The 14,051-nt window shown below is 37.3% G+C and overlaps 1 protein-coding gene across 1 annotated transcript; it reads left to right on the forward strand.

The window, feature by feature from the left end:
* Positions 1-637: 637 nt before the first annotated feature.
* Positions 638-5,949, forward strand: YWHAZ (tyrosine 3-monooxygenase/tryptophan 5-monooxygenase activation protein zeta). The gene is made up of 3 exons (XM_028500466.2): positions 638-827; positions 908-1,003; positions 4,860-5,949. Exons 1-3 carry the CDS (start codon positions 723-725, stop codon positions 4,917-4,919), a joined length of 261 nt encoding a protein of 86 aa, XP_028356267.1. The 5' UTR covers positions 638-722; the 3' UTR covers positions 4,920-5,949.
* The last annotated feature ends 8,102 nt before the right edge of the window (positions 5,950-14,051 follow it).

Below are 14,051 nucleotides of genomic sequence, written 5' to 3' on the forward strand. Positions count from 1 at the left end.
TCCCTCCCTCCCTCCCTCCCTCCCTCCCTCCCTCCCTCTCTCCCTCTCTTTCTTCCTTCCCTCCCTCCCCTCCCTTCTTCCCTCCCCCCGTCCTTCCTTCAACTAAACAGTTGACCCTTGAGGAACACAGATTTAAGCTGCACAGGTCCATTTACACAGATTTTTTCTGTAAATACTACAGTACTACATGATCCAAGGTTGGACATGAAGGGCTGCCTACAAAATTATACTCAGATTTTCTACTGCATGAAGAGTTGGCATCCCTAAACCCCTTGTTGTTCAAGGGTCAACTATATATCTACTGCTGAATAATCGGTATTCTGAAATGTATGCTTGCTAACAAGCCAGTTTAGGTATAGGAATGTTTCCTCACAATTTTAATAGTGGTTATAGTATAACTGTAGAGCAGTACAAACTAATTATTAAAAATAATACTGAGATGGTTCGAGTTATTTTGTCTTGACATTGATCAATGGCTAGTGAAGTTTCCCAGGAGAAACTTTTCTTTTTTTTTTTTTCTTTTAAATTTAGGAGCCTTAATCAGTTAAGGTTGCAACAGCTTAATATTTCAGAGTTTATAATTGGATAGTAAAGGTTTGGTTTGAGGGGTGAAGGTGAAGTGCAAACTTTGATCGATACCTTTTGGTGCATCTTATTATCCAGGGATTGTGGATCAATCACAGCAAGCATACCAAGAAGCTTTTGAAATCAGCAAAAAGGAAATGCAGCCAACACATCCTATCAGATTGGGTCTGGCCCTTAACTTCTCTGTGTTCTATTATGAGATTCTGAACTCCCCTGAGAAAGCCTGCTCTCTTGCAAAAACAGTATGTATTTTTTACCTGTTATGTGGAAATTTAGTAATCATTATTATTTGAGCATTGAAATGTATTTTTTTTAATCACAGGCATTTGATGAAGCCATTGCTGAACTTGATACATTAAGTGAAGAGTCATACAAAGACAGCACACTAATAATGCAGTTACTGAGAGACAACTTGACAGTAAGTACATACCAGCATCATGAGCGGTTAACATGGCGAAGAGATTATAGGCATACCTCTGTTTTATTGTGCTTTGCAGATACTACGAGTTTTACACATTGAAGGTTTGTTACAACCCTGTATTGAGCTAGTCTATGGGTGCTGTTTTTCTTAAAAGCATTTGCTCATTTCATGTCTCTTGAGTTCACATTTTGGTAATTTTCAGTGTTTCGAACCCTACACTAGCAAAAATATCAACTGCTGAAGGCTCAGTTGATGATTAGCATTCTTTAGCAATAAAGTATTTTTTAACAAGGTATGTACATTGGTTTTTTTAAAGACATAATGCTGTTGCATACTTAATAGACTACAGTATGGTGTAAACATAACATATGCACTGGAAACAGTAAATTCGGGTGACTCAATTTATTTTTATATTTGCTTTTTTTTTGTCTTTTTTTTCTTTTTTAATGTAAGATCCTATCTGCTTTTAAAACTCTGAAGAAAACCATCTTACAGAAACTGAAATATTAGACTAAGGACTAAAAATGTGTCCTTTCATTAGTTACATATACCCATTGTTAAAACTCTGGTTTTTAAAATGACTTTGTAATTCATGGTTTTGAACTTTCAATTACATAAGCCGTTTTATTTTTCATTTCAATATAGTTGATTCTGTTCTTTCCATTTTAGTCACAGAAGAGTTTTGCTTTTAGTATCAAAAGCATACTTACGTTCTCTTTTTTTTTTTTTTTAATAATTTGTATTTACTTATTTGGTTGTGCTGGGTCTTAGTTGCAGCAGGCGGGCTCCTTAGTTGTGGCTCTCAAACTCTTAGTTGTGGCATGCGTGTGGGATCTAGTTCCTTGACTAGGGATCGAACCTGGGTGCCCTCCATTGGGAGCACGGAGTCTTAACCACTGCGCCGCCAGGGAAGTCCCTTAAGTTCTCTTATTTATTTATTTATTTTTGGCTGCGTTGGGTCTTCGTTGCTGCGCGCGAGCTTTCTCTAGTTGCAGCAAGTGGGGCTACTCTTTGTTGCGGTGCGCGGGCTTCTCATTGCAGTGGCTTCTCTTATTGCGGAGCACGGGCTCTAGGCACTTGGGCTTCAGTAGTTGCAGCACGCGGGCTCAGTAGTTGTGGCTCGCGGGCTCTAGAGTGCAGGCTCAGTAGTTGTGGTGCACGGGCTTAGTTGCTCCGAGGCATATGGGATGTTCCCAGACCAGGGATTGAACCTGTGTCCCCTCGATTGGCAGGAGGATTCTTAACCACTGCGCCACCAGGGAAGCCCTCTCTTCATATTTAAATTCCTTTAATAACGGTGACCATAAAGTTGATTCTATATTTATGTAGCTATGGTAGGGCATTAATAACTTTAGTTACAAATTTTCAGATACTCTACGGAGTCCAGGTGGACATCTATTTTGCCTAGTCTCTTAGTAAAAAAAAAAAAAAAAAAAAAAAGACTTACTGTGGCAGGTCATGATTGTCCTTGGTATACTGCAGACTAAAAAAAAAAAAAAACCACAATGCCAGTGTCACACTGAAAAAATATAGTAAATTCCTTAATAATATTAAATTTCTAGCATTCAGTTTCCAGTTGTCTTTTTGTGTTTCTTTGTATTGTCTTTTTTTTTTTCTTCCAACAGTTTTTTATTTGCATTGGGATCCAAATAGTCTACATATTGCAGTTGGTTGATATGTCTCTTTGGTCCCATAGGTTTTCACATTCTTCTCCTTCACATAAATATTAAATTTGAAGTTTTGAGGCTTGGGTGAAAAAAGTATCAAGTATCTGCTGTGTGCCAGATAAAGAGCTAGGAATGAAGATTATAGTTTAGTGCTACTGCTTTTTATTAGCTTTGGGACATTTGTTTTGGGAACTGTACATCATCATTGTATACATTTAACTTTTCTCAGCTTTATTTTATCTAGTCCATTGCCAATTTTCTGAACCAGTTATATTCTCAGCAGTTATTTTGAATGTCATTATGTACTTGTTTATTATTAAGCACTGAAAATTATTACAGAAAGTATAATTGGAGGCTACCTACACACTCTGGAGATTATTTTAGTCAAGAGGATAAGGTGTAGTTCCTTAAAGAGTGAATCTTTTTATGTATATCAAATGAAAGAAGCACTTCAGTTTGTTAGCTTATTTTAATATTAAGAATTTTTCAAATTTTTCTGGTTTGAAATGATGAGATAGTTCTAAAATGTAGAACTTGAGACCTAGTCACTACTGAGTTGTGTTGTCATCACTTTTTGAGAAGGCCTGATCTGAAATATATACTTCCAGCTGAATCTTGGTATCAGTATAGCATGAAGAGCGTATTACAACAGCTGAGTAAGAAGAAAACCAAGGTTCTGATTCTGATTCCGTCACTATTTACTATGTGCCTTCTCTGAGCTCTTGTCATATTGCGTGTTATCATTGTAGGTTGATTGGATCACTTATCTGTCAAATAAAGAAATTTTGTCAAAACTATCTAGTATCTGAGTCTGGATCTGGTTGACCAGTATTGTCAACACATAACCCTAGGAAGAGAAATATAAATATCCTTCATCAAATTTTTAATGTTTATATGGAAAAAACAAGGATCCATGAAAGAACTGGAAAGAGACGATAAAAAAATAATTTCATCTTGTCTTACAAGACCACCAGTTTAATAGAAGCTTACAGACTTCTACAGGTCATTCAGCTAACTGTATGATGTTCAAAGAAGTCTCCTTTCCAGGCCAGTAACATATTTAGTTAATAAATAAATAAAACTAATGGGTGATTTGGGGGATAGAAAAATATTGAGCTTTTCCCCCCTTCATTCTGCAGTGTATAAGCAATATAAAATTTAAGGTATCTTGAAACAATCCTTTTATAATTGCCTCTAAAAATCATTTATAGAGTGCTAAGACTTGTAAAAAAAATTAATATTTGAAATAGCTGAGATAATTTTGAAATCATCTTTTTAAACTGCTGAAAAACTGTAACATTCTAAAAATTAATAGACACCATAGACCTACTACTATGGGACGATTCAGTTTTTACCTCTTTGAAGATTTGGTTCTGACCATACTGTTTTGTGTTCATCTATTTATTTTGAATGAGACAAATTCACGAAGGAATTTTTTTTTTTTTTGTAAACTAAAAATATTAGTTAAATTTGTATTTTAGTTCTGACTTGATCCTGACTCTTGAATTTCATAGAGTGTGGTATTCTCTTTAGAGTGGCAGTCTAAAGTCTACCAGGGGAAAGTAGTCAACCTGAGCTCCTTGAGCATGGGCTGAATTTGATGATTCTGGTTTAGTTGCGCTAAACTTGTACATCCGTCTCTCACTGGGGCTGTTTGGGACAATCTACTATTCTGATAGCTATTGATATTTAGGACTGTAGCATTTCTATGATTTCTTCTACTTTTTCTTTACCTTCTATGAATAACCAAGAATTTCCTGTGTCTGACTTTGTTATTTGAAGACAACTCTGCTGTGTACTTACTATGCTTACAGAATGATTAGGGAGGAAATAAATGTATTATATTGAGGTCTTTTATATCTTTTTTTAAAATTTATTGTATTGAAGTATAGTTGATTTACAATGTTGTGTTAATTTCTGCTGTAGAGCAAAGAGATTCAGTTATACACATATACATTCTTTTTCATATTATTTTCCATTGCGGTTTATCACAGGATATTGAATATAATTCCCTGGAGGCGTTTTACATCTTGAAGCTATCTTAAATGCTGCAATTTTTTAAAGAAAGCCTTCCAACAAAAACTGCTTAGATTCTGGTACTTTGGCATATATATTAAGGTTTTTTTTAAACTGAAATATACTAAAATTTCTCTCTCCCTCCTTCCCCCCCCTCCTCTTTTAACTAGTTGTGGACATCGGATACCCAAGGAGACGAAGCTGAAGCAGGAGAAGGAGGGGAAAATTAAAAGGCCTTCCAACTTTTGTCTGCCTCATTCTAAAATTTACACAGTAGACCATTTGTCATCCATGCTGTCCCACAAATAGTTTTTGTTTACGATTTATGACAGGTTTATGTTACTTCTATTTGAATTTCTATATTTCCCATGTGGTTTTTATGTTTAATATTTAGGGGAGTAGAGCCAGTTAACATTTAGGGAGTTATCTGTTTTCATCTTGAGGTGGCCAATATGGGGATGTGGAATTTTTATACAAGTTATAAATGTTTGGCATAGTACTTTTGGTACATTGTGGCTTCACAAGGGCCAGTGTTAAAACTGCTTCCATGTCTAAGCAAAGAAAACTGCCTCGTATTGGTTTGTCCTGGTGGGGAATAAAAGGGATAATTGGTTCCAGTCACAGGTGTAGCTGTGGGTACTTTAAGGTTTGGAGCACTTATGAGGCTATAGTAGAAATAGGTATCCCATGGATATTACATGTTAAACCATGTGTTATCTGTGGAATACTCAAGTCTCGATGTGCACGCCATTGACTACAGCTACAGAAGTGTTCCTTTAGTTGTGACCCAATTTACTCTGGATAAGGGCAGAAACGGTTCACATTCCATTATTTGTAAAGTTACCTGCTGTTTGCTTTCATTATTTTTGCTACACTCATTTTATTTGTATTTAAATGTTTTAGGCAACCTAAGAACAAATGTACAAGTAAAGATGCAGTAAAAATGAATTGCTTGATATTCATTACTTCATGTATATCAAGCGCAGCAGTAAAACAAAAAACCCATGTATTTAACATTTTTTAGGTTTTTTTTTTTGCTTTTGTGGGTTTGTTTTGTTTTTGTTTTGTTTTTGGGGTTTTTTTTTTTTTTTTGATACTTGCCTAACATGCATGTGCTGTAAAAATAGTTAACAGGGAAATAACTTGAGATGATGGCTAGCTTTGTTTAATGTCTTATGAGATTTTCATGAACAATCCAAGCATAATTGTTAAGAACACGTGTATTAAGTTCATGTAAGTGGAATAAAAGTTTTATGAATGGACTTTTCAACTACTTTCTCTACAGCTTTTCATGTAAATTAGTCTTTTGGTTCTGAAACTTCTCTAAAGAAAATTGTACATTTTTGGAAATTTATTCCTTATTCCCTCTTGGCAGCTAATGGGCTTTTACTAAGTTTGAATACAAAGTTTATCATAACAACAAAATACTACTAAGATTACTACTACTGTTCCCAACCATGTCCCATACTCCCCCGTCCCCCTGAAAAAATTTTTTTTTTTTTTTTTTTTCAGAGACGGGGGGTTGAATGAAAAAAAAAGTAATGTGTTCCATTTAAAATTTTGGTATATGGCATTTTCTTACTTAGGAAGCCGCAGTGTTCTTGGCCCATCATGACATTGGGTAGCATTAACTGTAAGTTTCGTGCTTCCAAATCACTTTTGTTTTTAAGAATTTCTTGATACTCTTATAGCCTGCCTTCAATTTTGATCTTTTATTCTTTCTATTTGTCAGGTGCACAGGATTACCTTTTTAAAGCCTTGTGTCTTGTCACCAACCGTTCCTACTTGGTGGCCATGTTCTTGGGGAAAAGGCCGCATGATCTTTCTGGCTCCACTCAATGCCTAAGGATACCCTGCTTCCTTTGCTTGCATCCCACAAACTATTTCCCTCATCCTATACACTGCAGCACATCTCTCCCTAGTTGATGGGATTGTGTTTATCTCCCTGTAAACCCTACCTATCCTGAATGGTCTGTCACTGTCTTTGCCTTTAAGATCCTTCCTCTTCCTCTCTTTGAATAATGACGGGGCTAAGTTATACCCAAAGCTCACCCTACAAGCTATTTCCTCAGTACCTTGCAGAAAACACCAAACAAAAATACCATTTTAAAAGAGGTGTATTTTTTTTTTTCTTTTAGAATGTAAGCTCCTCAAGAGCAGGGACAATGTTTTCTGTATGTTCTATTGTGCCTAGTACACTGTAAATGCTCAATAAATACTGATGATGGGAGGCAGTGAGTCTTGATGATAAGGGTGAGAACTGAAATCCTGAATACTGTTTTGTTGCTTGTTTTATTATGACCTCAGATTAAATTGGGAAATATTAGCCCTTTGGGACAATTGTCCCAAATGTTACATTCAAATAAAAGTGCAATGGAGGCCTTGGGGTCTTTCTTTCAAGGAGAAAAAGATCTCTTATGCATTTGGGACAACATCATAATGCATCTTCACGCACAGCTCTTTTCTTTTTCTATTGATTTCTCCTGACCCCTAGGCCAAGGACATGAAATCATCATTTTATAGCTACGGAGAATGAAGTTAGACTGAGGAGATGGGTTTTATTCGAGTAAATTATAAATAAAATCTAAAGCTTTTCTCATTTGCCTATTTATGTGCCTCAGTCTCATCTACTAGTTTGATTCTGAAATAAATTACCATAATACTTCATTAATATTAGCTGTTAATAGGTTTCTACATAGTAGTGCCCAGTAGATAAAGGAAGATTTCAACCTGAGATTTTTTTGCCTTGAGATTTGAATGATAAATTTTTTAGAACATTTCTTAAATTGCCCCAAATTCAGGCTTCATGTCTGTTTCTGTCAACAGTTTCAGGAATTTGGAGACTCCAGCAATGTAAGGTATTTGGTGTGTGTGTGTAGTATTGGAGTTGTTAAATGTATATATCCACTTCAGAGTTGTGCCTTGAGAGTGGGCAGGAGTGTGGTCAGTTAAAAGGATGGATTTTGCTGCCACTTTGGCCTATGGTCTTGGCTTTGCCAGTTAATAGCTGTTAGTTTTTTTGTGCATTGATGATAGAAATTGGGGTGGGGGAGTAAAGGAGTTAAAAGAATGTAATGTCAAGTGGCTTAGTAACTATAGGAGCTCAGTTCTTTTCCTGTCTTCCCTAAAAATAGTCACCAATCCTGCCATGGCCCAGTGCATATTTTAAAACTAGTTAAGGCCAATTTGTAATCTGCAATCTTAGATTATTTGTGGTCAGGTCTCAGCTTGATTGAATAATTTGGGAACCCTAACAATGGTGAGATGTTTAAAAATCTTTAGCAGGCTCTGAATGTAGATCGAAGAATTTGACACTTTTCAGCGGTGGTGGCGTCATTTAAATGGTTTATCTCTCCATTAGGAGGGAATGGCAGTTTATTTGGATTCAAGTACATCATAGTCACTGCATGAGAGCCTGCAGTGTGTGAGGAACTTTAACTGGTGCTCAAGAGATATACACCTTCCTGTGGGAAAAGGTGAAGGAATCATTAAATAAATTGCTTTATTATATTTTGTTACACACCATATAGGAAATCACAGTGGTGGAATTGAAATATCTACAGTCTTAAGGTGGTGGCTTAGACGGGGCCCTTGGAAAATGGCTGGACTTGGATACTTTTCTGAATGTGAAATTGCATCTGTAAAGTACTTTTCTGTTATTTTTAGTGTGACCTATAGCAGTCACAATCTCAATTAATTCTAGTTCCTTTTAATAGACTAGAGACCTAAACATAAGATACTGCTGGGTCTTTGTAGGATTTTTGTTTTTTGTTTTTTAGAAACTTTACAACAGGCCTCTAAGGAAACTGATATTCTTGGATGACAAAATGGTATTCAAGAACCCATCACAGTGGTAGATCTGCTTTAAAAGTCTGAAAACTAACCTTAAAAATGTTGCTTGTGTACATCCAACTCTGGTTATGCTACTCACCTGGGTCCTTTGAAGTCTGCTTTATGTATGACTGTCAAGCCCCAAGTATTTCAAAACTTGATGGTAGACCACCTATTTGGAAGACATATGCTTCTGACTTGTGTACCATAATTACTCAGTTTGTAAGAATATCCAACCATCCTGCTGGTCAAACAAGCATGTGTGTCTTTTGGATGCAGAAACCAAGAATATATTGAATTCATATATTTAGGCACAGCTATTATCAATCCTAGGTGATGCCAGGGACTCCGTTGGTGATGAGTACTTTTTTTCTTATAAGTCCATTCCATAAAATTTCTGAAAGACCAAACTTAACTAATGTTAATCGAAGACTTGTCAGTAGTAAATTTATTTCCAATTCAAGAACTTTTAAAACCTATCAGTATTTCAGTAGGGGCTTAAATTTTTTTTTTAATAATCGGAGGTTGGTTAGGGCCAGTCACTGTTTTGAGTGATTAAGAAGGACTTTTCAGAGAAGATTTATGTTTGAGTCAAACTCGCAGAATGGATGGTATCCGCTGGAGTATGAACAAAGGCATCAAGATAGAATTTAAAGACGACTTCCGTGCACTCACAGGTGAGGAACTCTGTGAGATAGTGTAGGAAGAAGAAATAGGCTCTGCTTTCTAAGTAACAGGCAAGTGGCTTTCACTTTTAATGCTTTTGATCAAATCGGGGTTAAAGTGCTTATTCCCAGCACCCAGTCTCTGGGATTCTAATTTCTTTTTTTTTTTTTTTTTTTTACGGTACCCGGGCCTCTCACCGTTGTGGCCTCTCCCGTCGCGGAGCACGGGCTCCGGACGCCCAGGCTCGGCGGCCATGGCTCACGGGCCCAGCCGCTCCGCGGCATGTGGGGTCTTCCCGGACCGGGGCACGAACCCGTGTCCCCTGCATTGGCAGGCGGGCTCTCAACCACTGAGCCACCAGGGAAGCCCTGGGATTCTAATTTCTAAAGCCCAGGGATATGCATTTACTTCATGAGCTGTAATAAGTTAGTATCCACATTGCTGAAATCTGTAGGAGGAGAGGGAACGTGTAACGTTTGGGAAAACAAGGGCGTGTAAAACCGTGGCGGCCCTCACCCCCCAAAAATAAAAGCTGTTTCTAAACTTGAGAACGTCAGTCTGCAAAACAAAAGTTTGTGGGTCTGCTCAGCAGATCATGTTTCCCAAGCAGAGATTAGTGATAAAGTTTACCTGTCAAGAAAGGTTTTTCACATTAATGATCCTGGTTTAGTCTGGAAACAGGTAGGTACTTTAGAACTTTTAGTGTGTCAAGAGAAGAAAGGTAACACATGATTTTATGGGGGTTTTTGTTTGTTTGTATTTTTAATGAATGCCATTTCTACTGTTTTCCTTAACTCCTGCCATGCATAAAAATCAAATCCAGGGAATTCCCTGGCAGTCAGGTGGTTAGGACTCACTGCCGAGGGCACGGATTCAATCCCTGGTTGGGGAACTAAGATCCCGCAAGCCACGAGGCGTGGCAAAAATCAAATTAAGAAAAATGAAAGATTTAAAAGCAAACTTTGGAATGTTCATAAGTTGTAAGTGAATAACTTGCTGACCTTGAAGTTTGTAAGGAAAGATCTAAGATGGACACAGAAAACCTAACTAGAAAAATTATATGTAAATTCAGAATCTTAATACATGAACGTTAATATAAATTCAACTGCGTAGAAATTTTTATATCTGGAAGTGGAAAGAAGCACCTGAGAAAAAACCTAATGGACAAAAAGTTGGTATAAATATATAGAGAATTATAATAAAATGGAAAAGTGGACAAAGATTTTGAAAGTGCATTTTTATAGAAGAGATATCTGATCAATAAATACATGAAAAGAGGCTTAACCAGGAAAATGCAAACCAAGACCACAATTAATCTTGATTAGTATACTTTGAAAGTCTGGCCATACCAGACATTAGAGATGATGTGGGTGGAGATCTCATACATTGCTGATGGGAGTTTAAATTAGTACATCCCTTTGGAAAACAATTTGGTATTGTGAAGTTGAACGTTCCGCATCCCTACAACTGAGCAATTCTCTGTTGAGCATATCTTTTTTAAGTATTTAAAATACTTGCATGTGTGCCCTCAGGAAATTGAAAAAGATTATTCAGAGCTGCACAATTTGAATTCGAAAAAATTGGAGACGATCCAAATGTTCATTGAAAGGAAATGGATAAATATTTTCCTGATGACATCGTCTTCATTTGTGAAAATAAGTCAACTATAGTCCAGTCAGGAACATGGTTGAATTTTAATAACAATACTGAGGGAAAAAACAGCCCCAGTAAACTACGTAAAACAGTACAATATCTTTATAAAGTTCAAAGATGAGCAGATCTTATGCTTAGGCATACATATATGTGACAAAACTTTCCTTTGCCAAGGATATGAATGACAATTAGAATAGAGGTTAACTGGAGAAGAAGCAGGGGGACAGGCTAGGACAGGAAGACAAGGTAAGTGTAAGTTATCAGCTTGGGAGCAGGGCGGTGGGTTCACAAATACTAGAAAGAGATCCATTCAAGAACAGGTGAAACAAGGATTATGATTAATCCAGTTCTGAGCATGAGACGTCACAGAAAGGAAAGGAACTAAATGGAAACAGTACAGTAGGCCAATAAATTCATTAGTCAAAGGCTTGCTTGAATGGTAAAAAGATTGGCACAATTTTAAAATATGAAAAATAGCAAGTGGGATGAAACAGCATGTGAAACTGTCAATAGAGACTTAAAAAAATTGCCACCCCATACATTACACCCTAAAACTGTGCTGCGATCCTTTCCACTTAACTCTGCAGGAGCAGGAAGCAAGAACCAGAGATTTGGGCAGAAGAGCGACTGAGCTGGGAAGGCTATGTTAGGAAACACTGAAGCAAGTGAAAAATGAAGGGTCTCGAAAGAGGAAAGTCTTCAAGAACTTCTGGTAGCACGTTCTGAGTCCGTCCTTGTGAGGCCTGAGGAATTTTGTCATACCAGCCAAACCACTTCAGCAGATTCAGCCTAAGGTTCCTCACTTCTTAACCTTGAGAGGAAACATACTGCATTCAGTCCTGAATCACTGAGGCATCTCCTATCGTACCCTATGTATAGCCAAGTCTTAAATTTTTCAATATTTTTTCCTCATCTTCTCTTGGATTCAAGAGTTCTTAATTGGCTTCTGTAGGGAAAGTCTACTGACTTGAGTTTAAAGTACAAAATCTACTTACATGATCCATAAACAGTACTAGGTCAAATAGACATATGGTTGTTGGTCCTTTATATTCTTTTCTTTCCCAGGATTTGCAAGAGAGGTGTCCAGAAAGTCATTTTTGGTGACTTTAGTCCATACTTGGGTCTTATGAAGGATCAAAGTAGAAGAGCCAGAAAAATTGGAAATGAGACAATTTCTTTGGAGAATGCTTTAGAGTGCTGGGCATGTCCCTCCACCATCACCTGCCTGCTCAGTGGAGGAGAGGAGGCTTAACAAACTATTAGACTACTAGGCTTCACAAACTATCCTGGAATCTAATATATGACACAGAGTGAAGCTAGGCTCATTGGAAATTCTCAAGTCGAGATAGTGTCTAGCTGGCAATGCTGATGGCAGAGCCTGAGAAGTAACTGCATTAGAAATCGTCCGCTCTCTCAGAGTTTGTGGAGGCGAAGAATGTAGACGTGTTTCCAGGAAGCCAGGATCAAGACAAGGAACTTGGCCTAAAAGGGCTGCCTGGATAGGATCCCTGTACCATAGTCGGGCAGAGCAGCAGCCGCCAGTGGTGAGAGTGCCCAAGATCTAACCTGTGACTTGTCTCCAAAGAGTCAGCGAGTGACTAAGAAAGTTGGCTGTAACAACTGTCATGGTCAGAGGAGAGCAGTGCCCAGTTTCCTTCAGGTTCCATCCTGTGAGACCTTTTCCGCCCCCCACCCAAGGCAACCGCGGTGGAGCCAGTGCAGCCAGCGGCTGAGGGAGGAGTGGGCCAGGTGAGGACATGGAGAATGAAGCTGCCCACAAGTCCCTCCAGCAGTGGACCACAAAGGAAAGGAGCTTTAATAGGACGTGCAATTAGATCTTCATCCCCACTTATAAAACAATCTCAGCTCAGTGAAAAATGACAAGGGTGAGTCTGCAAAAGAATGGCTTAGCACACCAAGAGCTTGAGTGAAAGGGCCATCTGAAGGAAGTTATAAAATGTGTTTGATACATTAAGAAGGTGAAAGAAAGAATAGAAACCAAAATGAAAAAAATTGAAAAGACACTGAAAAAAATGAACAGGTAATTGAGTAATCTGGCCGGTAATCTAATTTAGAACGAAAACCCAGCTCAATAAGAAAACATGTTCCTATTTCCTACTTGATTTTTTTGTTTCATTTTTTTTCTTTCTTTCAAGGAACTTTAAAGCAAAACACTAACAATGAGGAATTTTACTTTTCCCAGGAAATAAAATCTTTTCTGCCTAATGACACAAAACAGCAACTATTTTTTCCTGAGAATAAAGTCTTTTATTAAGAAAAAACCATTTATATATTGTATCTTATTTTTAAAATCTTGATTGTATCATTTAGCAAAACTTGAGAGTGGCCTCTCATCAAAGAAATAGACTCAACGTTGGGGAACTTCAGGTGATTTGGAGTTAAAGACCTTTTTTGGTTGCATATTCTTAACTAGAATAGCAAACGAGAAATAGTCGTCTTTTTAAAATTTTAGACTTACAAAAAAGTTGCAAAAGTAGTACAAAGAATTTTTATGTACCTTTCACTTAGATTTTCCAATTGTCAATATATTACCACATTTTTCTCCCTAAACATTTTTTTCTGAATCCTTTGAGAGTAAATTTGAGAAATATGATGCCTCTTTACCTCTATATGCTTGTGTTTATTTCTTTAAAAAAAGATAGTCTCAGGAATTCCCCACCAGTCCAGTGGTTAGGACTCAGCGCTTTCACTGCCGGGTCCCTGGTCCAGGAACTAAGATACTGCAAGGTGCACGGCACAGCCAAAAAAAAAAAAAAAAAGATAGTCTCATATGAAACTATATAATTATCAAAACCAGAAAATTTACACTGATGTGATACTAATATCTAATCTGCAGACCTTATTCAAATCTACCAGTTATCCTACAAATGACCTTTGTGGCAGAAGAAAGAAACTTTTTGTCTGGGTCTCGGATCCAATCCAGGATCTTCAGTTGTATGTATTTAGTTGTTGTGTCTCTTTAGTTTCCTTTAATCTGGAACAATTTCTTGGTTTTTGTCTTCATGGCATTTTGAAGAGTACAGACCAATTAATTGATAGAATGTTTCTTTTTTAACATCTTCATTGGAGTATAATTGCTTTACAATGGTGTGTTAGTTTCTGCTTTATAACAAAGTGAATCAGTTATACATATACATGTGTTCCCATATCTCTTCCCTCTTGCGTCTCCCTCCCTCCCACCCTCCCTATCC

This window comes from Physeter macrocephalus, chromosome 15, assembly GCF_002837175.3.
Source record: "Physeter macrocephalus isolate SW-GA chromosome 15, ASM283717v5, whole genome shotgun sequence".
Classification (NCBI taxonomy): domain Eukaryota; kingdom Metazoa; phylum Chordata; class Mammalia; order Artiodactyla; family Physeteridae; genus Physeter; species Physeter macrocephalus.

Excerpts from the sequence above, each read along its gene's own strand:
- YWHAZ (XM_028500466.2), top strand. The coding sequence starts at position 723 with ATGCAGCCAACACATCCTATCAGATTGGGTCTGGCCCTTAACTTCTCT. Across the intron at positions 828-907 it reads CCTGCTCTCTTGCAAAAACA|GCATTTGATGAAGCCATTGC; the intron begins GTATGTATTTTT and ends TTTTAATCACAG. Across the intron at positions 1,004-4,859 it reads TACTGAGAGACAACTTGACA|TTGTGGACATCGGATACCCA; the intron begins GTAAGTACATAC and ends TCTTTTAACTAG.